This window comes from Asterias amurensis, chromosome 1 (genome assembly GCF_032118995.1).
Source record: "Asterias amurensis chromosome 1, ASM3211899v1".
NCBI lineage: Eukaryota > Metazoa > Echinodermata > Asteroidea > Forcipulatida > Asteriidae > Asterias > Asterias amurensis.
In genome coordinates this window covers 26,782,928-26,808,466 of record NC_092648.1, presented here as the reverse complement: position 1 = coordinate 26,808,466, position 25,539 = coordinate 26,782,928, and the positions used below count along the sequence as shown (strand labels likewise).

At 38.9% G+C, this 25,539-nt stretch overlaps 1 protein-coding gene across 1 annotated transcript in view; it reads left to right on the top strand.

The window, feature by feature from the left end:
- Positions 1–19,406, top strand: part of LOC139934886 (WD repeat-containing protein 81-like) — a 35,777-nt gene extending 16,371 nt beyond the window's left edge. Inside the window, exons 12-27 of the mRNA XM_071929309.1 lie at positions 562–704; positions 1,751–1,870; positions 2,737–2,980; positions 3,700–3,873; positions 4,893–5,022; positions 6,068–6,192; positions 6,967–7,017; positions 8,952–9,129; positions 9,393–9,460; positions 10,605–10,661; positions 11,301–11,524; positions 12,202–12,391; positions 15,257–15,396; positions 16,276–16,372; positions 17,824–17,924; positions 19,155–19,406. Of these exons, the coding sequence (XP_071785410.1) occupies positions 562–704; positions 1,751–1,870; positions 2,737–2,980; positions 3,700–3,873; positions 4,893–5,022; positions 6,068–6,192; positions 6,967–7,017; positions 8,952–9,129; positions 9,393–9,460; positions 10,605–10,661; positions 11,301–11,524; positions 12,202–12,391; positions 15,257–15,396; positions 16,276–16,372; positions 17,824–17,924; positions 19,155–19,283 (2,171 nt within the window). The 3' untranslated portion in view covers positions 19,284–19,406. The remainder of the gene's footprint in view (positions 1–561; positions 705–1,750; positions 1,871–2,736; positions 2,981–3,699; positions 3,874–4,892; positions 5,023–6,067; positions 6,193–6,966; positions 7,018–8,951; positions 9,130–9,392; positions 9,461–10,604; positions 10,662–11,300; positions 11,525–12,201; positions 12,392–15,256; positions 15,397–16,275; positions 16,373–17,823; positions 17,925–19,154) is intronic.
- Positions 19,407–25,539: the final 6,133 nt, after the last annotated feature.

Below are 25,539 nucleotides of genomic sequence, written 5' to 3'. Positions count from 1 at the left end.
TCAAATTTTCACAGGTTTATTATTTTATGCATATGTTGAGATACACCAAGTGAGAAGACTGGTCTTTGACATTTACAAATAGTGTCCATTGTCTTTAAAGGAACACGTTGCCTTGGATCGGACAAGTTGGTCTATAAAAAGCGTTTGTAACGTTTGTTATGAAATGCACATGGTTGGAAAGATGTTTTAAAAGTAGAATACAATGATCCACACAAATACGCCTTGAAATTGCGTGGTTTTCCTTTTGCTTTGGGAACTAACACGGTCGGCCATTTATGGGAGTCAAAATTTTGACTCCCATAAATGGCCGACCGTGTTAGTCGACGAGGTAAAAGGAAAACCACGCAATTTCGAGGCATATTTGTGTGGATCATTCTATTCTACTTTTAAAACATCTTTCCAATCATATGCATTTTATAACAAACGCTTTTCAAATGCCAACTCGACCAATCCAAGGCAACGTGTTCCTAAGTATAAATCGAAATTAAAACATTTCAATTGTGCGAGGGTCTTCAAATTTGTCATCAAAATGATTTATCTCCTTCTATAATTTATACATAGATGAGTATGGTGTGTACATTGAACGACGAACTGTTCTTGGTGACAGCAATGCAAAAGCTGTATTGGGATGTCTGACAGATGTAGCAGTACTTTATGGAGAGGAGTTCATCTTCAAACGTTACCTTACTTACATCAAAGAAACCGTAAGTGAATCAAGTAAAAAAATATTTTGTCCCATGTTTTTTGTGTTTCTTTTTCCGTTTTTAATAATTGCTGGGTTTTTTAAATCATTTTTGTTAACTCAGATGCAATTCGGCTCTTGGGCTGCGAGTTTTAAATGTTTTTAATAAACCAGAATACCAATAATTGTAATAATGGAATTGCATACCTGGTGCAATATGTTGCGGCCAAGCTTATAGAACACTGAACTCGAGCTCTGGTCTCCATTTCATAGAGCTGCTAAGCAAAATGTTTGCTTACCATGAAATGTCTTCCTTGAAAAAAAACTGGATTACTAACCAAATTTCCACATGATTTTGAGGATAAGCAAGCAACAGCTGAATACCAGAAACAATCAATATGCAACAAATGGAAATTTCGGTTGGTAATCCTGTTTTTATCAGAGGAAGAAATTTCATGCTTAACAATTTTTTGTGCTTAGCAGCTCTATGAAATTGGGCTTTGTGTTTCCGATAAGCACAGTGTCAGTAAGAATCCCAATCGTGACACGTGTGTCCTGGTAAATAAAGCTGCAGGTCCCGTGTGTTGTGTGATGTTATAAAAGAATCCAGTGCCCTTATCATAAACCAAAGGGGTCCTCCCTGATATTCTTGCATTTTCACATTGTTGTACCATGCAAGAAAAGGTCAGTTTAGAGGAATCTATACATTATGGAATAGTTTGTGGTAACATCATGTAATGACTACATGTATCTCTAATGAGTTGGGGTGGTTCTGAAAAGAACCATTGGTTTCAACTCGACGTTTCGATTAGAGATAGTCATTACATGGTGTTACCGCAAACCTTTCCATATCGTATTTCCACCATGCAAAGTTATAAATCCTACGAATCTATACATGTAAATATCGGTGCTGTTGTAGAGTCCCTATTGTCCAATCCAAGTCTCGGTGCTTCGAAACCGAGGCCCTAGTCAACAAAAAGTGGCATCGAGAGCCGCTTGATCGAACTTGAGTCCTCATAAGCACGGGTAAATATCTTTTGAATTCCAAGTGCTTCTATTATTGTCTAGGTTTGTTCTGTGAGGCGTAAGATTAATCTGAAAGCAGAAGCCAACCTGGTTTCCTGCATCGTGCTATTAAGACATCTGATTCCATTCATCACAGACTCACAGCTCATGGATAAACTTACAGTAAGTTAAAACTCTTTTTTCTGAGTGTTCCCTAAAACTTCTATGTCTTGACTTATTGTAACAACACAGTAAGGAGAGCCGGTCCTCTAATTAATACAGGACGAGCATTTGCCAATATACAATCAATCATAATAAATGCTATCAATGACGTCTATATCAAAATTGACTTCTCCTGTATATGTTTAATGGTAACCCATAGCAAACAACACAAAAAGTTACAACACTACAGCACTACAATACATGTAGCCTACATTACACAATGCAGGTTAAAAGTTCACAAAAAGGTCAGCACACAGAGGCTAGCGGAATATTTTTTTCTTCTTTTTTCAAGCCGGAGCTATGGAAAAAGAGATTGATTGTCACGTGAAAATCCAAAAAGTTAACTTTTTAGAAGTTCAACAATGAGGGCGCACTTGGCGGATCCTTACATTATGAAACTGAAACGCTGTTGCACTTTATTTTTACTTACTTCATTGAGCAGATAAAATGGACATAAATGCACGCAGGTAAAAACATAAGATACAACATGAGCAATGAAAATACAGAGATGAGGGAGAGAGAATCAGCTGGAGCTCAAAGGATTGTCTAAAAGAAACAAAGTTCCTGTCTAGAGGCTCTCCTCTCTAGCTGGTCATAGAGAGAACAACAAATTGATATTGATGGAAGAAATTTATCTGACTATGTTATCTGAAATTGATTGGTGCCGTACATTGATTATGTTTGAGTAATATACTTGATAAAGGTATTTTGTCGCAGGACTCTGGAAAGTATTGAGTATAAAGTGCATAATACACATGTGTATGGGCGAAAAAACAAATATATTATGTTTCAGTTTTTTATTGATTATACTTTTTGGGTCATGACAGTTTATTTTCAGGAAAATCCTTCAGCCTTTGGTCAACGTCGTCCAATCCTGCCAGCTGAGCTTTCCTAGCGGCGCTCAAGGGAGGGCAGTCATCTGCTACAAGCTGGTAGACGTCATGACGACCATCGGCTTGCGCATTGGCCGGGAGATGGCACGGGAGCATATGACCGGGACCCTGCAGCATTTCTTTGTCTGTTTTGAATTGGTACATGGCGACAGAAGTCCAGGTGCTAAGCCAAGTCCTGGTAAGTAAAGTTAGCTGTAAACATCACTGGTATGAGTATGGTATCAGTGACATAAAGCTGTTAAAGCTTGTACGTGGTCATCAAGTTGGCTCAGTGGTTTCATTCCCTGCCTTTCACTTCTGTGAACCCTGGTTCGAGTCCCACCTCAGACCTGAAGTCTTGCATGATGATTAGGTTGTCGGTCCATACCTGACTGTTTAGGTTCACCCTCGCCCCATCTATTCCCTATCTTGTTATTGGTGCTTGAGCTGTTGCTGTGTATAGATAAATGCATTTGTAAAATGTTATTGGAGGGCCCCTGAAGTAAAACATTTCTTAGGAATACATTTTGAGTTTTTGTTCCTAATCATTATGTTTATGAAAATAAATTGACATCCATATTTGGTAAACTTCATTGAAAAGTGAAACTCTGTAAATATTGTTTAAAAATCCTCTCTTATCTGATCAACTGGGGGCGCTGTTGCAGTGATGCCATTTCAGGGAGACACTTGCAGCCTGTGAATACAGGGGGTTAGCCTGTTTCTGTCCCTTGGAGTAGGTGACAACATGCTCCTGGTGATACAGTTTATATTGGTTGACAGCCCAAATCAGTCATATGTAGCCCTGAAGTGGCCATACAACCCTGGGATGATCTCTTTTTTTTTTTTTAATAAACTTTTTTTTGTCGGTATAGTTTTTTGTGTGTTAAAAGCCATCATTGTTTTCTTGTATATGTCCAGACATGGAGCGGCGTTACAATCAGTTTTCCCATAGTACAGACAGTGAGGATATGTACTGTGAGATTAAGGTGGATTCTCAGACCAACCAGTACAAGATAGGAACCCCTACTAAGCTGGAGAACCTCCATGGAGAAATGGCCAGATCACCAAACGCGTTTTCATCTCGGATTTCAGGTCAGTCAGGTTGTCACATTTGAGATTAGGCCCTACTTTCATAGGCGTGGGTTTTAAGGCATTGCATGGTGAGGTTTCAATGTATATTCAGTTTGCCTTGACATCCTGTGTACGTCTTCTTTGCTGTGAAGGTTTTGTTGTTAGCGAGATTGTATTTATTCTACTGCCGTGGAGTATATTTCATAAACCGGAACGCTGATTATTTCTGCAAATTTCCTTTAAAGTTTGAAATCTTTTCTCTTCATTTTTTTGTTATTCAAATGCATTTCCTCTCTGGAGGGCTGCAGTAGTATGATTCAGAACAAGACTACGCAGATCACGTTCATGTCCAAAATGTATTGCTGTCATTCCAGTCATAAACTGCATATTTATTTTTAAAAATTGAGTTTAGCAAGTACTGCACCAGATGCAGAGTCGTGAGGGTGTGGGTTTGAATCCTGGTTATAACAGTAAGCTTGGGCGATATCAATTTATTTTATTCACGATATATCGCCGACAATATATCGCGATATTCGATATAATCACGATTAATTAAATTTGACATCATCAGTCTTCAAACTCCAAATGAAAGTTGTAGAAGAGACAGTCATAGCATAAGAGAGGTGTTCTAATGACCTATTCTTCTGGTTTTACTCCAAACCTATGGGGTGCAAGATGTCTCAGCTAGGAAATACATCGTGATATTGTGATATTTAATCGATATCGCGATATATCGCGATCGATATTTCGATTAAACCAAATCGATCCGATATCGAAATCGTTTCCAAATTAATATCGCGATATTCGATAATATCGTGATATCGCCCAAGCTTACATGACAGTTTTCAATTCAATTCAATTTAAAACCTGTTTAGCAATTGCCATGGTATCCATGGAAGTACCCCTCACCAGAGGGAAACTGATGTGCCCCTTCATGAGTGTAGTTCAAGGCCTGAGATTAAAAACGATTTCAAAAACCAAAGTAATACGTTTCCTTTGAGGTTTACACCAAATTAACACTGTACGTTGCAAACCCACAGATAATCTGCATGTGGATGTGCTGGAGGATGGACACAATGTAGATCCTGAGATCATGAAAGAATTAAGAGAAACTTTTAGTCCTGAGATGGCCAATACAGCTTACATTCCACTCTGTCGACTCACTGGAAGGTATCCAAACTCACAATTAAGTTTTTTATTTTTGTGATTCATTAGCATACATATATTTTAATATACACATATGGAATGGCATAAGTCGGTCACTTGTGCAAGTCTCTCCCCCAAGGAGACTTTGTGTGACCAAAAGAGGGACCTACATGTGCTTCCCGAGGGCCAAAGGCCGAGGGAAGCAGGTCCCTCCTTTGGTAACACACATGTGCGAGGGGAATAGATGTGCCCTAGTGACTAAATATGTGTTCTGTAACACAGCCTGGCCTAAGATATGAAATAAAAGAAACTTGTAAGGTTTTGATAAACTGTTTTAATTCAACAATTAACCAATGAGCGTCATCGCGTCGTCATCGCACACACGTTTCATATAGCATCTAACTTTTAACTTTACATTACTTAATCGTTGCATCTTCTGACTAGGCAACAACAGGATAGGAAGGTAGGTCAATGCATTAAAACTAGGAACATGTGCAAGGCATTTGATGTAAAGTTCAATTAACTGTAATTTTGGATCTGTCATTTTAAAAAGAAAAAAACATTCTCCCAAGTGTCGCTGCAGCAAGTAAATTTTGTTTTGAGGTATCGCCCAACTCACACGGTTGGATGGCCATTTAAAGGCGAGGGTGTAGGCTATTGTGATGTAGGCTATTGTGATGTAGGCTATTGTGATGTAGGCTATTGTGATGTAGGCTATTGTGATGTAGGCTATTGTGATGTAGGCTATTGTGATGTAGGCTATTGTGATGTAGGCTATTGTGATGTAGGCTATTGTGATGTAGGCTATTGTGATGTAGGCTATTGTGATGTAGGCTATTGTGATGTAGGCTATTGTGATGTAGGCTATTGTGATGTAGGCTATTGTGATGTAGGCTATTGTGATGTAGGCTATTGTGATGTAGGCTATTGTGATGTAGGCTATTGTGATGTAGGCTATTGTGATGTAGGCTATTGTGATGTAGGCTATTGTGATGTAGGCTATTGTGATGTAGGCTATTGTGATGTAGGCTATTGTGATGTAGGCTATTGTTTGTTTCCTATTTGCCAGTATTCACATGGAGCGAATCCTTTACAATCATGACCTCATTTGGAAATTATCCAGTCAGCACGAGAAAGCCCTTGCAGATCAGAGGGCGGCTGCTGTTTCCACCAGCGCCGAGGTCGGAGATCAAGGTGAGTTCCCTTTAGTCATCTCATGAGGTCAGAGTTCCAAGGTCATTTATTGATCGTTGTGTCAGTGCAACAACGCTGTATCTCAAACACCCCCCCACCCCCAAACGAGTTGTCATGGCTGAGTGGTTAAGAGCATAGAATTCAAGTTCTGGTGCTGTCGCCGTAGTGTGGGTTCAAATCCCGGTCGTGACACTTGTGTCCTTGGGCAAGGTACTTTACTATAATTGCTTCTCTTCACCCAGGGGTATAATTGGGTACCTGCGAGGGTAGAGGTTGATATTGTGTATGAAAAGCCACAAGCGCCCTACAGGCAGCTCAGGGCTGTATACTCCAAAGGGAGCTGAGAAACCTTAAAGGGATGTTATTGGCCCTAGATGACCAGGGCACTAATGTAAAGTGCATTGATTTTTGTGAAATGCGCTATAAAAGAATTTGTTGTTATTATTATTATTATTCATAGAACTTTTTGCAAAGACCCATTTCGCAAGCGCTAAATGTTGAATGAGGTGCATGCTGGTCTAGCAAGCGAGCAACAAGCATGCACCTCATTCAACGCCAAATGCATGCATGCCGAGTATTTGCGGTAAGGGTTATGTATCTGCCTGCCAGCCAGGTTGCTGAGTACTTTCCTTAATATTTGTTATTGTTACACTTCTTCTTAAAACTGTTTTGTTTTGTTCTTGAAATCCTTTGATTGGGCAATTTACTTTTTTATATTTGCTGGCAAATACAATGAAATGAAATTAAACAAAACCACCCATTCTTTTTTTGAAGGTGAAGCCGTGCAGAGGCAAACCTCCTGGTTTGTGGACATCGGTGCACTAGGTAAGTTAGAAATGATTTGTGATGGTTTGCAGGGGATGGGTACAACAAGATAATAATAATAATTAATAATAATTGTGGCTTCTTATAAAGCGCACATGTCCGTCACCCAGTGACGCTCCTGGCGCTGTAACATACAGTATTTCCTGCCAGATGTGGGACTACATTTGAATTATGAGACCTAATTCTGATAGCACCATGTAATGCTTTACAAGATGCTGTGGCGCAATTTGCTGCCGATCGGACCAGGAACACCGGGGCGAACCCCTTCTCTTTTCAATAAGTGCACTGGGTTCTTTTTCATACGTTACATAACACATGGGACCAACGGCTTAATGTCCCATCCGAAGGACGAAGCAATGGTTAAGTGTCTTGCTTAAGGACACAAGTGTCACGGCTGGGGATTCGAACCCACACTCTGCTGATCAGAAACACCAGAGTTGTAGATCTATAAACGATACATTTGGATTTGGATATTCTCAATGCTCTTAGATCCAAACTATAAGAGAGAAGTCAATGAAGAAATTTCAATTTAGATGTCCAAGAATTATTCCAGGGAAAACCCACGCAGTCAAGTAGGAACTGAAAACCCAATACACGTAGAGCCCAATGTGGGATTAGAACCGGGGTCCAAGAGATGGAAGGCTAGGCCAGACACCAACCTGACCGCTCTGACATGACTGATCGCATTTTTTATGCAATGTGGAGCTGGGTTGGAACATTTTTAACTTCCTAAGTAATAGTAATAATAACTAGGTTTACATTGCGCCAAATTACCAAAGAATGCAAGACACTTAAGCAGGCACTGCCTTAAACCGGAGCATTCACATAGCACAGGATGTATTGGCGTAGTGGTGGTCAGGTTGGCATAGTTGGCAGGGCTTTTCTTTCACATTAAAAAACTGAAACTGCCTTCCTTGTCTTCTCTCCATTGGGTTCTTGGCTAGTACAGTTCGTTTTTTCTGAGAGTCCTTGGCTTCACAACCAGAATGAATGAAGTGAAGCGAAATGAAATAATGTACAGGAGATTCCGGTACACTCTTGCATTTCCTTCAATTTATTATGTCGTCTCAGTTATAAGTTTTTCTTTCTGTTTGCCAAAGGATTTTATTTTAGGCCAAGATTTCTTTGATCACACTTTGGGTGGGGGGTGTTCTGAACTGAAGGGGGCAAGGGTTCTGAGTATTGGGGCTCCCACCCCCCCCCCCAGTTTTAAACCTCTGAGGAAATGTTTGTGGTGTGTCATGGCCGAGCTTATAAGAACATCAGGACACTTGTGTCCTTAAGCAAGACACTTGACCATTGTTGATGTGTCTGTTTGGTATGGGACGTAAAACCAGTGGTCCTGTGTTGTTTATTGCACATAAAAGAACTCGTTGCACTTATCTCAAGGAAAAGGGGTTCAACCCAGTGTTCCTGGTTTGATTGACTGCACAGCACCTTGTAAACGATTATATAATTAAATGTTAAGGAAAGGGTCTCTCATAATTCAAAAACGTAACCCCGCATACCTTGCAGGATAAATACTGTATCACTTAGTAGTATTAAGCAAAATGTAATTAAAGTGTTAAAGTTGCTGAGGGGTCTACAACAAGCTAGTAGTTATAGCATAAAGTCCTTGCTCTATAGTTATAGTGTTCAAGTTTTCGTAGTCACTAAAGCTTTGGAGTGAAACTTGAGCAATATAAGTGCAAAGGTTAGAACATAAACGCAAAGGTTAACCAAAATCCCATATTACCTCATTATCCCATGCTCGAACAATGGGAGACTTTGAGGCGCTAGGTGGCAGCAGACTTACCAGGTAAATTTCCATTGTTTACGTAGTTCTGAGTGTGCGCACATATCGAGAACAATGGATTTTACCTGGTAGGTCTGCTGCCACCAAGCGTCATGAAAGTCTCCCATTGAAATGTTAAATTCTATTCTTTCCCTGCCAGACAACACAGAAGATCTTTTAGACCCTGGAAACGTTAACCAGAACCCCAATGCACAGGTCATCGGTAATCGGATTGACATCGCCACCTACAGCAGTGATTCGGACAGTGATGAGGAAGATGCCAGTCAAAATGTGGCCCGATCAACCAACGTGTTCAAGAGTAAGCGCCAGAATCCAAGGTAAAAGTTAAAACATTCCTGCGACTCATTGATTTACCACTCACTGTCTGGAATTTGTTTTATTCTCCTAAACTACACCTGAGGTTCATTTTATGTTGATTTTGTTCAGCGTGATACTTCCAAACTTTGGCTGGAAGCCACAACCAAAATAAATAAACTTACAGTCTTGACATTTATTTGTTATTGCAAACTACTTTATTTCACACTATTATACTACTTCCAATATGAATCCACCTTTCCAATTCTTGCCTTGATCCAATCAGCTTACTGATGGGAAAAAGTAAACGGCAGCTCAAAGGAGAATGGCTGTCTTACTGGGAGAACTTCTGTGGTGAGTTTTTATAATAAATATATTTAATAGATGTGCTAACAGACATTGGTGTATATGGGTAAAAAAAAAAAAAAATATTCTTTATCCCTTATGCAAATTTAACATACTGTTAAATCATTTGCAGTACCCGCTGCTAAAAGATTGGATTCGAACTGCCTCTAGCTACTGGGCAATCTTGGTGGTCTAGTTGGTAAGACACTGCTCTAGAATTGCAAATGTTGTGGGTTTGAATCCCACCCAAGTAAAATGCCTGTAAATATTTTACAGAACGCGGGTAAGTCAGAGTATACAGCGCTAAAAACATCAGTGTATATGGGTAAAAACTAAAAATAATAATAAATATATTATTAACAAAATTGACCTATTGGTCAAAACAAATTACTCTTTCAAGAAAACTTACAGAACCAACACATAGATATATTTCATAGGGTGATCATAAATCTTCAAAAAACAGGAATCACCTAACCTTAAAATCTAACAACCATAAGTGTGATCCTCATGTCAACGCAGGAAGAGTAATCCTGACTTGGAATGCACAATCCAAGAAACATATCTGACAGTTACATTTCTCAGATTCAAATTTTGGGAATTCAAAACTGATATCTTTTTCCATAACAACATTAATTTTTTTTAAAGTTGAATGATTCTCGAACTGCTTTATACTGTGCAAAGCTGCTGTACTTCTAAACAAGTAATTTTTGAGTGCCATTAGTTTTCAGAGTGATTACCAAACGAATACCTTCTCTTTATAGGGAATGTACACGTTTGGTAATTACTCAAAACAAATATTAACTTAAAAACTGACTTGGTAACAAGCATTGGTATAAATCATTGTGGGAAACAACTCTCTCTGAAGTAATGTAGTTTTTGAGAAAGAGGTAATTTCTCACTAAAATAATAAAAGACTTATTCTTATCTGAAAGCACACAATTTCGTCCAACAATGGTGTTTTTTCTTTCATCAGTTTCTCGCAACTTCGATGACCACATGAGCCAAAATTTTGACAGGCTTGTTATTTTATGGTTATGATGGGATACACCATGCGAGAAGACTGGTCTTTAACAATTACCAAACAATTACCTTCCCTTGAATTAGGCCTTAATATATAAAAACAAAATATTAATCTCATTTTTCGTTTCCGCAGACAACGCTGAAAGTTCCTCTCTGACCTACAACCAAATTAAACTGCAGACTTTTGTTGGTAAGTTATTTTACTTCTTTGCAAATCTAACTCCATTTCCCTGCCTTTCACCTCTTTGGACCTCGGTTGGAAGCCTTGCGTGTGGATTGGGGTTTTCAGTCCCTACCTTACTGCAGGGGTTTTTCCTATAGTGGTTTTCCTCCCAGGTCTGAAACTGAAATTGCTTCATTGTCCTTCTCTACAAAAATGTTGGTGTAATGTTTTTAATAGAATGCATTGTTCGTGGCCAAGCAGATAAGAGCACCGATTTCATGGGTTTGAATCTCGGTCGTGACACTTGTGTCCCTGAGCAAGACACTTTACTATCATTGCTTCTCTCCACCCAGGGGTAAATGGGTACCTGTGAGGGCAGAGATGGTTCTTGCGATTAATTTAGCCGATTAGCTCATTATAATAATGCGTAGGCTGCATACTCCCCACCAGGGAGCTGAGATGGTTTAAGGAATGATTTAAGGCCCAGTGACCAGGGGTAATAATGTGAAGCGCCTTGATATGCCCTCCGGGTGTGAAAAGCGCTATATAAAAACTGGTTATTATTATTAATATTATATAATTCAAATTGTTTAGATACTATCACGACCGCGCTATTGTTTTGGAAGAATTTTGAAATAATGGTTGTCTCTCGCCCTCTTTGTCAAGGTCATACTGGAGGCATCAAGGCCTTGTATGGCATGGATAATGAGAACTCCTTCATGAGTGCCAGCAAGGACAAGACGGTCAAACTCTGGTCTCTACGAAACCAAGGCGATGGGTCAGGGAAATCGTCTTGCCGCTACACCTACTCACATCACAAGAAAGGTGTCTTCTCTGTCACCTTTCTAGAGTCGCAAAGGCTTGTTGCTTCTTGTGATGGAAATGTACATGTGAGTTTTCAGTTCACATCAGATTTATTCACCAGGATTTGTTTGTTTTGATTATTTAAAATTAAAAAATTGCAAATCATAGGATCTACAAGAAAAAACAGTACAATAGTTTTAAGAAGAAAACTAAAATGTAAAAATTAGCAAAGTAATAAGGAACCTGGGATAGGGGGCAGATACATGTAGGAAATAACCTCCATTGGGGAGTGGTACACTAAATCAATTAGAAGCAAAAATAGTCAGGGAAAGCCAAAAGAGTGACAGAGAGTCACTTTCAAAGTGGCTGACCTTTGGTTCTAAAACCAGAGAAAACTGTCAAGCCAAGCCTGGCAACTCAAAAAAAGACCAGTAAAACTTTACAAAAATAAAAAATTCAAGTAAGTAGGGTTTGAAAAAGATGAACATTTCATTCTCCTTAGATGATCCTAGTATACTGATCGAAAAAATATTCCATTTTTATTTGAAAGAAGTTACAGAAAGGACCTGTGGTATAAATGAATGAAATTATTAATGGTCTTGCAGTTGACACTATCAGAGCCTTTATCGGACGCTTAATGACAACAATTTTTTCCTATTGCTATTCTTTCAAACTTACAAACAACAGTGGAAATGGTAGAGGAAACTGACAGTCATTTTGTGCTCTTAATAATTCATTTACATTTTTAAACGATTCTTTCCAGCTGTGGGACCCGTTCACTGGTGCCCAGGTTCACCGCTACGATCTTGCCAAGTTTGTGCCGAGCCTTCTAGTCAAGATGCCGTCACCAAGCCCAGTGCTAGTGGTTGCCATGGCAGACACCAGTGTAAGGCTTATTGACACTCGCAGTAGCATCGTACAACAAGAGCTCAAAGTGGCCTCTGGAACCCTGGGTAAGGTGGTGAACGTCATAGACTCACTATTAGCTGGGCACAATTTTATAAAGCTGCTTTGGCAGAAAATTTTGCTGAACAATTTTCTTCTAAGTTAAAGCCATTGGACCCTTTCGGTACAGAAAAAAAATAAAAGTTCAAAGATTTACAAATAACTTAAAGGGTTTACAGAAGGTAGTGGTGAAAGACTTCTCTTGAAATATTATTCCATGAAATGCTTTACTTTTTGAGAAAACAGTAAAACAATATCAATTCTCGATAGTGAGAATTACGGATTTATTTTAAACACATGTCATGACACGGCGAAACGCGCGGATACAAGGGTGGGTTTTCCCGTTATTTTCTCCCGACTTCGATGACCGATTGAGCCTAAATTTTCACAGGTTTGTTATTTGATATAGAAGTTGTGATACAAGAAGTGTGGGCCTTGGACAGTACTTTTTACCGAAAGGGTCCAATGGCTTTAAACTAAGCGGTTGGCGGAGTGGTACATGTATAAACACACAAAATAATCAATTATGGCGCCGGTGAATCATGCATCATCAAAGCACCGGTGAATCACACTTCATCAAAGCACCGTACATTCTTGGGTTATCACGCAAAATGTCGCAATGGTATTGCAAGTTTAGGGCGTGGCAGTCCACACGTTGGCCATGCGCAGGTGGTATTGAACCAAAGAAAATATGGGGACGCAATCTTCTCAAAGGTTGAACCATAGTTGAACATTGTCTGGGCTTAACCAATCCCAACTCAAGCAAATGCCAAATTCCAATCACAGACACAAATTGCTGACCCCTAGTCACAGACACAAGTTGCCGACACCGACTGGCATTTAATTTCACATAAAATAGTACTACAGACATGAAAATACACCTGGAGTCTATTTTGTTGACGATGAGACCCCAATCCATTTCAAAAGAATATTATACAAACACACAAAATAATCAACTACATGTATGGCGTCGGTGAATCACGCAACATCAGAGCACCCTTCTTTCTCGATAATCACGGTGACTCACGCAACATCAAAGCACAGTACATTCTCGGGTATTCACGCAAAATGTCGCGTGGGTATTGCAAGTTATTCTGACAGCTATTTAACTTTGATTCAAAACATGTTTATCGCAACAACCTCCACGGGCGTTTGTGTGTGGGTTTTATCGCACACCGTCCACTTATTTTTGATCAGTACTCAGTACTCGGTATTCAGTCTCTACCTGATTACGTGGGTCTTCAGTGGAATAATTCCCTGGGGTTTTTATCCCACATCTAAAACTGAAACTTCCCTCCTTGTACAGTGATTAAAGGAACGTTACAGAATTGGTAAGAAACAGAAATCACTTCTGTCTGAAATGTCATATTTTATGAGAAACAAATAGTCTGATTTCGCATTTGGAGTTTATCGCTCAGGGGGCATATTATTCTTCTTCTTTTTTTGCAACGATGCAATGCAAAATTTGTGATCGGTTTTTCACTATTCTCCGTGGTTCAGATGGCCGATCGATCTCAAACTCTACAGGTTTGTCAGTTTATATATATGGTGGATTAGATAAAGTGCTCACACTGCCAGCAACATTTTGCAAGCAAAACCAAATCTGTAATGTTCCTTTAAGTTCACTTTTCTAAGAGTAGACATCACAATCGGGGAAAAATGAAATAAACAAGTCCATCTTGCATGTCCATATGCCCTTGATCAGCAGGCAATTGGTTTTTTGGTGAAATCTGACTTCAAGCAACACTTCCAACCATCTTGGCATGCTGATTAGAAGCAATGCGGGTACACAACTAAATCCTGGCATTGTTACATGTGAACTACAGCATGGTATCCATCTTGGCAACTTAATTTACCGTACTTGGTATTCTAAGATGCATTGCGGTATATTTTGAAGATGGCACTTTTGGCCAAGTTCATGCAAAGACCAATGGTTAACTAGCCGTTGTTTAGTGATGTTGGTAGTGTAGGGCATGCGCAAAAAACGTTGAAGTGCAACTGACTCTCGTCATGTTATACCGAAACGCCTGGCGGCTCAACGTACATTATTATTTTCTTACAACTGGTCCACTCTGCACTGTGCTATTTGTATTTATTTATTTCAGCCACATCCAACAGCGCAATCGCCAATAACATCTGTTTGTGAATAAAATGGCGAAAAGGTCTATGAAAAAGGCTATTGATAACCAGCGATGCAACCTCGTTCCCAGGGGTGATCGATTTCACCGCGCCATTTTTTTCCCAGCATGCCTTGCTCGATCATAACCCCTGGAATTGGCCAATTTAAATGTGCTATATGCATATGCTAGCACATTTAAATGAGCCATTAATGAGCGTACATATTCATTACTCAATATTTTCTACGCGCGCACGCATGTCTTTCGTCTTAAAGAATGTTTTTGTTTTTGTTTTTAAAAAACATGTTTGTAAAAAACGTGGGCGTGCACGCACACTTAACACTCTGCTCACGCACTTGACATCTAATGCATAACCAATTTTCTGAGCCAATCAGCGTTGTTTCCCAGTACATCACTACCAGGGTTTAGTGACAAGAGGTATTGATACGGCGCGCTGCCCATTGTAGCGAGGCTGCCAGCGATGCAACCATGCCCTGTAGGCTGGTTCCAAAAAGTCGACTAGTGCAGTCTAACTATCATCGACTAGACAGAGTTCAGGCTAACAAAGTTGATCGTAGTCAACAACAGTTCTTGCACAAACTTGGCCTTGGCATGTTATGTGGGCTATTGTTTGTTTGTCATTCTTCCTGTTGGTTTGTTGGCACTTTGGCCCTGAATGTTTCATTTTATTTCAGGTAATAAACCATGAGGGATTAATTTTATTTATCATTAGAGTGTTTACCGTTGTTCTTTCAGGACTGATTCGTTGCTTAGCCGTCAGTCCAGGCAGTTCTACTCTGGGTGTTGGTCTTTCCTCGGGTGTGCTGTCTATGGTTGACTTGAGCTCTGGATTGTTACTGGGTGGATGGCGTGCTCACGATGGAGAGGTTATGCAGGTATGAACTGTGACCACACATAATTCGTACACCTGCCTTAAACAAACGTGTCTAGTTGGCTACTTGTCATGATCAGAATGCACAGCATAGTCTGGATAACATGCCTTTTTATATTGCTTGACTTGATTTGGCTTAGCTGCTTAGTCAGGGTGTCCCTTGGCTTCCTAGGATAATTGTCTCCATCGCCATGAGAGTTGTCCCAGTATCCTTGTGTAAAAGAGACTGGACACTATTAGTAATTGTCAAAAACCAGTCTTCTCACTTGGTGTATCTCAACATATGCATAAAATAAACCTGTGAAAATTTGAGCTCAATCGGTCTTCTAAGTGGCGAGATAACTATGAAAGAAAGAACACCCTGGTCACACGAAGTTGTGTGCTTTCAGATGCTTGATTGCGATACCTCAAAATGCAATTCTGATGTCTCAAAATCTAATTCGTGGAAAACTACTCTTTCTCAAAAAATACGTCACTTCAGAGGGAGCCGTTTCTCACAATGCTTTATACTATCAACCTCTCCCAATTACTCCTCACCAAGTAAGGTTTTATACTAATAATTATTTTGAGTAACTACCAACAAATGCCTTTAACCCTGGGCCAAATTTTAATACAAACGTGTGTACATGTAGCTTCTAAAGCACAAAAGGAGCTATAAGCACAAATAATTTGTTCTTACCAGAATGAGGTTATCAGCCAAAACACAATATCTTACCTACCTATTTTGAACTATTTCTTTTTCATACAGTTTTGCTTAGCAGAAAAATGTTTAGCAAGATGTTCTGCTGAGCCCTTGATTCTGTGTTTGATCACTTTTGTCATCCAACCCTTTTCTGACTTAAAAACAAATAAAGGCAAACTTTGTGAATTATTTTTGTCACAGATAAAAGCTTGCAGTGGTAACCGGTTCCTGACATCATCTGTGGATCATACCATTGCGCTATGGAGGGAAGATGGAACTAAGGCGTGTACTTTCAGGGGTATGTCAAGAGTGGGTTATGATACAAATTGATTATGGTTTTGAGGGTGGACAGTTGGTATTACCTCCCCTAGGAATTCAGCCCCTCCATGTAAAAAATGTAAAAAATAACAACTTGAGAAAAGCAAGTGTAAGTGTAAAAAGAGACTGATGGAAGTGTAAAAAGAGACTGGTATAGGAAATGTTATATTCACATCCATACTAAGTATACCTTTGAAACTTTGCCCTCAATTTACCCAGAAATTTGTAGAAAGAGACATCTGCATCTGTATCTGTTAGCTACTGTACAAAGACTGAGCTAGGAAATGTTATACTCACACCATACTTTGTATACCTTTAAACTTTCACTCTCAATTTACCCAGAAATTTGGAGTTGGGCTGTGTTGCCATGGAAGGGCCGTATTAGACTGGGCCCCTGTCTTTATCCGCAAGGATAAAGACAGGTCCCCGCTGTCGGATCCATTGATTCTATTGGATACAATGGTCATTTGATAAACATGCAGTGCCCAAATAGTCACTGCTGTCACGCCCGCAATAGAAGTTGACAGCGCACCTCTATGTGAAATGTCAGAGGTCAAACTACATGCCGGTTTTGCAATTTTTTTAGGCCGGTCTCTGGCGTTATTCATGAGCCTCAAGGTTTGACGTCAGATGTTCACGCTAGGGCCGTATTGGCATTTGACAAACTAGTCTTTCAGACAAAGCCGAGGGATCTAGTTTACTTCCAATACCAAGGAGAGCTAGTATTGACGTTCCACTGCCACCCAAAATAAACCATATGATTTCTTTACTATATTTCATATTCATTAGTTTGGATCCTTGAGCTTAGAGAAAACGCGGATTGACATTTACGTGTGCAGCCGTCGATTTCACCAAACTCTTCCTAACTTAAGATTAATCTTAGGACTTATAGGATGAGTCCCAACCCTACACTGTAGCATTCAGACCTTAAGATTAATCTCAAGTTAGGACGAGTTATAGGATTAATTCCTAGAGTTTCGTGAAATCGGCTGCTGCATCTTATCTTTGGGGTGATGTTTGCATATTTGCATTATATATGTGTACTACACCCGTGTGACAGATGTACGAGTGCTTTTTAAAGCACATGCATACCAGTCTACCACTTTATGTATCACACCTTTGCATGATACTGGCGCATGCTTGGTAAATAGTAGATATGGTTATTGGACCAGTGATCATGAATGAGGTTTATTGTTTCTTGAAACTCTCACACCAGGAAAATTTAACAGCAGGAGACTTTTGGAAACACTAGGTGGCGGCAGACTAGTTCTTTGAGATACTAGAGTGCTGTGCCCTTGATAGACCGTTTGGTGAGGATCTTGAAAATTATGCATTGTACCTCTGGAAGCCAGTATATAGGGTTTTGAGTACCGGGTTGTTGGGTTCAGATTTCCTTGTTCAAGTGAGGATGTTTTTATTTGTTGCCTTTAGGTGCGTCAGAGCCCGTCCACTGCATGAGTGTTTGTGATGGTCAGATTGTATCAGCAACAACATCCAATAGAATTGGGATTCATACCACCTTGGACCAACAGGTAAGATGAAAGTTTAATTTCTCATGTTTATTTTTGCTTTGTTATTGCATTATTTTTTGTAAATTTGTATCTTTGTATTTTGGTGCTGTTGCCCTGGTTTTACTAAGGGAATAAAAGGGTAGTGACGAGTTCCTGAATGGACGTTTAAAACCGGCTGGGTCATTGTTGGCTCTGGCCTTAATCGCACGGCAACGACCCTGCAAATATTCCCATTCATAAATGCCCCTTCTTTTTCTTTTTCTTTTTAGACGTTAAAAAAATACAATTAGAGACACTTTGACATACGAAAATTTGAGATTTGAAATAATATATTATTTCAAAAGCTTTGTATAGAATCTGTTTGATGCGCGTGGGTTGTGTGTACACGCGTGCGCACTTCGAAATAGATTACGCGCTGTTACTAATGTGCGCCGGATACGTGGAAGCCAGTCGGTTATAAACAGCTCCAGCTGGTCATTACCAACCGTTTAAACACCCCCATGTGACGCGCTCTCCACCAATAGGAGTAGAGAAACTGTCTGGGGTATTTATGAATGTAGTTCTTGAAGGACACCAGCACCATAGCTCTTAGAAACAGAGTATTAAAGCGTAGTATAAACAAATACTATTATTATCATTACTATAATGTGGCCAGCTTAATTCCAGCATAACTCAATTGACTTTACCAGCATATAATGCAATGTGCTTATTTTTGTGGCATTTAACCTCTAGTTCATTGAGCCGGTCTCACATGTTAATACAGCCCCCTGATGACCAGTCTTCGACCAATCAGAGTGCATAAACTCACTTTGGTATTTATTATTAAGAATTTAAGACAAGATAATGGATTTATAATGAGTTAATTTAAATAATAAACCACAAGAGAATCTGCCTGGGTACATTTTTAATTGTTTGGATAGGGCTAGAAAGTTCAAATCCCACTCTAGTCAATGTTGTTGTTTGACCCAAAATTATGTAATCTATTTACACTTTGGGAAATGCAAGTCATTGTCATTTGCTTACATATTTGTGGTGTTTTATTGGGTTTTTTTTCTTCAATCCTTAAAAATGTTCCACCCCCTCCCCATATTATTAACCCTCCAGCATTATGCACCAAGTATGTTTATAAAAAATTAGTGTTTCGTTAATGCCTCTTAAAATCCTCATGACTTTTCAGAATTTTTATTTTAAATTTTTGATAAAGACAGTATTTTGTAATAATGTTACATTTTTGTTTTGCCAATTATTCAGGCTTCGTTTTCGAGTCATCGTGTACGCTCAGATTTGGTGAAAGGAATGGTGACAACACTGGATGTGATGCCTTTGAATCGACTGTTCCTTGTCGGCTCTGATACCGGCTTAGTCACTTTACTGGCATAACTCAGGGAGAAGCAACGTGAAGAAAAACAATCTCTGATTGTTTCCACTATCTTTGACATGAGGAGGGTAAATGGATTGTTTATGGGTTGGGGTTTTATTTTATTTATTTTTTTTTGGGGGGGGTGGGGGTGGGTTAGTCTTTATTGTATTGGTCACTGGCAGAAGGCGCTACATCAACTGTTTTGTAGGCTATCTAGGAGGGACTGGGCATCCCTATAAATCTGGATAGGGACAGTTTTGGTTTTCCTCACGGGGAAAAAAAACATGCAGATCAAAACAAGGACAAATGGCATAAACCCCTTCCAAGAAACTCAGGGAAAAAACCCAGTTATGACCATAATTGAGATTGACTAAAGGCACCGGTCCCACTGCAACGATAACGGTCATGTCGCAAAGAGAACGCGTTCTATTGGTTGAATTGCTCCACGCAGAATACGCACACGCTCATTCAACCAATAGAATGCGTTCTCTTGGCGTTGTTATCGTTATCGCTGCAGTGGGACGGGCCTTAAGACTCCTCAGGGCTGCACTTGTAGTTTCACATACATAGGTTGAACTACGCGGCACAAAAACAAAGCCCCCCCCCCCTCCAGTAGAGAATCCTTCGACCAGTCGATGTCACCATAACTATATATATTTATGTAAACAAAGGTTGCAAGGACTAGACCTGTACTGCAGGCGTTGTTCATGAAAGTTCAACTTAAAAGTCATGGCATTATTTACACATATAAAACGGGGCACTGCTAAAAAGTGTATGTGAAGAAAAGAAGAGACAACTTTTATGCGATATTTTAATGATTTATTGTTATCAAACAGTTCTGGTAAGCGATATTTGTCTGTGCTTAGCTATATTTTGATATCTTGGTTCTAAATTTAAAAAAAAAATTACCTATTTGCATTACCAGGCATAGAACTGCTAAGATCTAGGCAGCTATGTGCTTACATTGCTTTTTTCTGGGTTTTGTTTTTTTTGCTTAGGAAAAGAAAAATGAGGATAGTTGATATACAAACAGTATTTTTCGAAGTAAGTTCTGTGAAGCTGTCTGGATTCAATGCGCAGCTGTGGTCTTTATGCAATAATGGGAACATGGTGTTGAAAACCAAAACAGAAAGTGCAATAATATCACAGGTCACTTCAACAAATAGTGAGAAATATGATTCCAGGTTTTGTTGATTTTGTTTTCACTATAAATCAAAACAATGTAAGGCGTCTGTTGTTTCTGATGTTCTGTACAAAATATGATTTTTTTTTTTTTTTTATGTGCGTGTGTCTGTGTGTTTCAATGCTACATACGCAGTTTGTACCTTGGAACAATAGAGGTGCACATAATGTAGGGACTTTAAACACGAACCGAGAACCTGTAACAAAAGAAGACAATGGTCCCCAGTTGGAAAGTGTGTACAAAACCAATGGGAGCTGTTGCCAAAAAGTTAGAGTACAACAACAGAGGGACAACAGGAGGTTCCTGGTGTCAGGTGTTAATGCTTGTGTTATTGTGGAAAATGGACAAATATTTATAAAATATCAAAACATCCTTACTTGTGAAAAGGATTTGTGACAAAATGGTGCAAATAAAAAGATTGATAATCATATTCATATTAGTAATAATAAGTTTGTATATAGCGCCTTACGCATTGCCTCAATCAAAAAGTATTAGGTAAAAGAGCTATGTAATGGATATTGAAAATATACTTTTGTAACAATTGTCAGGCATGTGACTGTAACTTCACCAAAAAAAGAGGAAATTACAAAATTTCAATGATTTTGTAAAGTAATTTTGAGTTTTGAATGGTGAAATAGAGATTAAAAAAGGGAAAATCAGCTGATCCGAGGAAAAGTGGCATGTCTGAATTGTAAGGAAGGGAATAAAGGAGAGTTTAGCACACCACAGTATTTGCCCTTATAAATTGTAAATGTCAATATGTCTTGCAGATACATTATGATGTATGTTGTCATAGTTGGGGTTTTCTTTTTTTTTTAAAAATGTTATATTTAAATATATTTGTCATCATCGCAAAACTGTGTTCAAGTCTTTTTTCTGTGTTCAAAATTACACTATATTGCAGGTAGGTAATGGTATGTCATTTCAAATGGTTTTAATTTCTTCCATGTTTTTAAAACGTATGTATTGCTGGATATGTAAACGATTTGTATTTAATGGATTTTAAAATATATTTCGTGGATTTTAAAATATATTTCATTGGTATTAAAGACCTGCTTGAACGAAAATGTCAAGTCATGAACTTTGCTGAATTCCACTTAAATGTTTTCGATGAATAAGGAAATCGAGTCATATCATGGAGGAATACTCCATGGTCATATGATTATAAATAGGTTTCAATTGTGTAAAAAAAAGCAATCATTTTGTAAGCCCTTGTCCAGAGCTTTTCTGCAAGATTTGCGAAAAGCCCCGTTACGTAATCACTCTCAAAACGTCATAAGTAGATAAAGCCGCTTTAACGCCCACAAATGACGTCAGCGGCATTGTCCTTTGACGCCCGCTCTCAACGGCAGAAGTGTTTTTAGTTTTTCAAAAAACCTTTAGGTAGGGGCCTGATTTTTTAATCGATAATTACGAAAAGTTCAGAAATGTACACATATCAAAATTACATTAAAATGGTGAACAAGTGCATTATAAACAAGTAAAAATACAATTTCTGTTGAAAACATGCCACTCAGGTAGCTGTTTAAGATTTGTTAAACATCGTCAACATACATGTACACGTGTGGCTTAAATAGCCCTTTTGCAATCTGAAATTGTACAACCGGAGGGAATAGCTCAGGCGATTTGTTCTGCTGGGTCACGCGGCAAGTTGAAATGAACACGTTGCCTTGGATCGGTCGAGTTGGTCTTCGAAAAGCGTTTGTAACCGTTTGTTATAAAATGCATATGGGTACAAAGATGTTAGAGTCAAAAATTTGACTCCTATATGGCTGACTGTGTAAGTCGACGAGGTAAAAGGAAAACCGTGCACTAATTTCGAGGCATGTTTGTGTGGATCATTCTACTTTGACATTATCTTGCTACCCATATGCATTTTATAACAAACTGTTACAAAGCAACGTATTCCTTTAAATGCATACCAGCTTTCCATAGATAAAGCATTTCGAAAAAGCATTTCGCAATTATGTATGTATTCGTTTTTATGCCCCAAAGTCGATGAGATGCAGGAAATGCATACACAGATGTGCGTGTGACGCACCAGCTCATACAGCACGTGGATCGACGGGCATGATTATCTATCCCGAGCAGAGGTAATTATTCAACCAACCGGATTATGTGTTTGCATTCTAGGCCTATGCTTTCTCGATTTAATCAACCATCTCAATATTTGTTAATCCTATCATGATCCTATACAAATGTAGATATATACAACAACACTAAACGGTGACAATTTCATTTCAAAAGGTGGTAGCGGATATGGATGTTCACGCAGGAAGAATCATAATCTGCAATTGAAAAACACAACTTAAAACTGATATCCTTTTTTACCGCATCAAAGTGAAATTGTTCCCAAAATGCTTTATACTATACCAACAGCTGCTGCAGTTTGTTTTACCATTCATTTAAATATGAAACCAACTTTATAACTTCCCTTTATTTAGGAGGCCAGAGAGGTTTAATTTCATACATTATTTCCCGTTCCTTTTAGGAAGTTCAATCAAAATTATGATGGGGAAATATTCCATTCGAAGATGGAAAACTTGATACGGTCACGACCGTAGTGTCATCTTTATTTCTTTGAATATGCAAATAGACCATACAAGCAGATTTCACAAAGAGCTAAAGATCGATCATGCCTATATACACCTGTAATCATAAGCAAAGTGTGTTACCACAAATCACTATTGAAATATCGATAACTCGTCTTACAGAGGAAGGGGAAAATGTCAAAAATAACACGTGATGTATAGGCCTATTGGCCCTTACCCGTTTTACAATAGATAGAGTCCTCGTAATGTTGGTTAATAATAATAATAATAATAATAATAATAAAGGAAACTTGTAATGCGCCATGTCTGTCACAGGTGACACTCCTGGTTTGGCATTTTTCTGAGAAAAATGGGTTTGTATTTGAGTTGACGTGATCCATTTCATTCATAACTGACTCATGGATAATATTGAATCAGAGTAGCCTTGAATTAATTCCATTTTGACGGACAAAAAATCATCTTCCAGGAATGTAAAGAGTTGTTGAAATCCCGCAGTGACGTCATGTTTCACTCTGGGGAAAAAGTTTTGAACCAAACTTTTATAGTAGGCCTACTTTGTCAATCGAGCCAACGCCGCTGTAAAGTTGGTGTGGCTGCTCATCATTACCATTTTAGGCTACACTGTGATATAATTAATTTTGGGTTTTCATCCTGACGTCACATTATTTACCAAGCCTTGAAAAGGGTGACAGTGTAAACTTTCCACCATGTTAATCTCTGGCAGGCAAGATAGCGTTTGTCATAATTTCCACATTGTAAGAGTGCTTCAAATAGTCTCCCCGTGCTGAAATACACGTTCCCTTTTCTCATTCATAACTTTTATAAGGCTATGCAGTGCCTCTTTGATGCAGGTTACAAGATGATGGGCCATAGATACAGCGGTTTGAGGATCAAAGAAAAATTTACTATAGAACGGGATTTGAACCTGCGACCTCCGGATCAGCATGCATGCCGTGTCCTAGGGAATCTCCCCCCCCCCCCCCGGTGGAGATTCTGTACCCAATATTTATTGGGTAACTACAGGGTCCAATTTCATAGAGCTGCTTAAGCAAAAAATTTTGCTTAAGCAAAAAATTCATTGCTTAGTAAAATCAGATTACCGGCCAAGACTCCACCAAATTGTTATGCTAAGTAAACAACAGCTAAATACTAGTCAAGTGTATATGGCAGGAAATTTTGGCCAGTAACATTTGTAAAATAAGCGAGCTATTTTTGCTTAAGCAACTCTATGAACTTTGGCCCCTGGAAGGTTGATTCAAAAGAAGCGTTACAAAAATCATCCGCCGAACTAATTATAATTTTTAAACCCATGAGTTACTTTTGAACGTGTTTGGGTCTTGTAGTGGTGTATATAGCTCTGTTTTTCAACTTGTGTGTGGAGATTTTGTACATTTATGCGTTAAAGTTGGTCCTATTTATCTTAGAAACTTGAGGAGTCATGTCGGTTGTGAAAAACGCTTTTTCTGTGGGCAACATTTTTGCACGGCCGACTTGGCAAAAATTTAAATTTATTAAGTTTATTTTGTCCGAAAACAATATCATTGATTGGTTTTCAAGAGGCTGAGTGAGACTTTCTATTTGTCGAGTATTTTTTGAACAATTTTCCATTTTTAAGCGGTGGTTGCTAAAAGTTGGTAAAACTGCTTGATTTAGCATAATTTTTTATTTTTTTTTCCGTATTTCTTTAATTTTTGTTACGTGTACATTAATTTGTCAAAAAAAGAAAATTAGCGTCCCGTATAAAAAAAATTGTTGTCAAACTTCTCTTGTGTGAGGTTGAGCCTATAAATAGATGGTCCATATCGTAAACGGGGGACGCGCTATTTACGAGTTGAGATTACTACAAAAGATCACCGAGAGACTACAGTACCAGCAGTGCAAACCGTTGTGTCAACGTGACATTAGTGCTGCAGGTACAGCCAATCAAAAGTGTCCAGTCCTTATTTGGTGAAAATGAAGTTGATGCCTCGCCCATCAAGTGACGTAATGCCATGCTGTGGTGGGCGTGCGGGGTAGACTGGCCCCTTCTATCTGGCTTGCCGAAAAAGTGATGAAGGCTCTGGGTAGTGCGTTGAATTTATTTAAAACATCGGCAATGCATTTAGCTGGTTCGCGCAATATTGGTTTAAGTTATGTCTTCCCTTGTTGTAACCAGCTAAGGTCAAAGTTTAATATTCGTGAATCGTCCAGCCCAGTACATGCAGTTTTAAAAGGGCGGCGCCAGATCTTCGAACTGAGCTGAAATGTTGATCGACATCATCCCCAGTGTTTAAAGCATAAAATATTGGTTTCCGATATTTTTTTTAATGCAATGACGCATTAAGATTATGACTTGCGACCAAATATTTTGGTGGTAAAAACAACTAAATAATGTACTTTCTATGTCCATGCATTGGCTCTATTTGCAGACTGCATATTAATACGCGTAAATCACCAGACTGGTTGAGACAGGCATTCCCATTGGTTAATCTTGTGTAATTTCTCTGCACCTTGGTGGATCGATCCAATCAAATGTGCGGTGATATAAAAGCGGTTCTTATA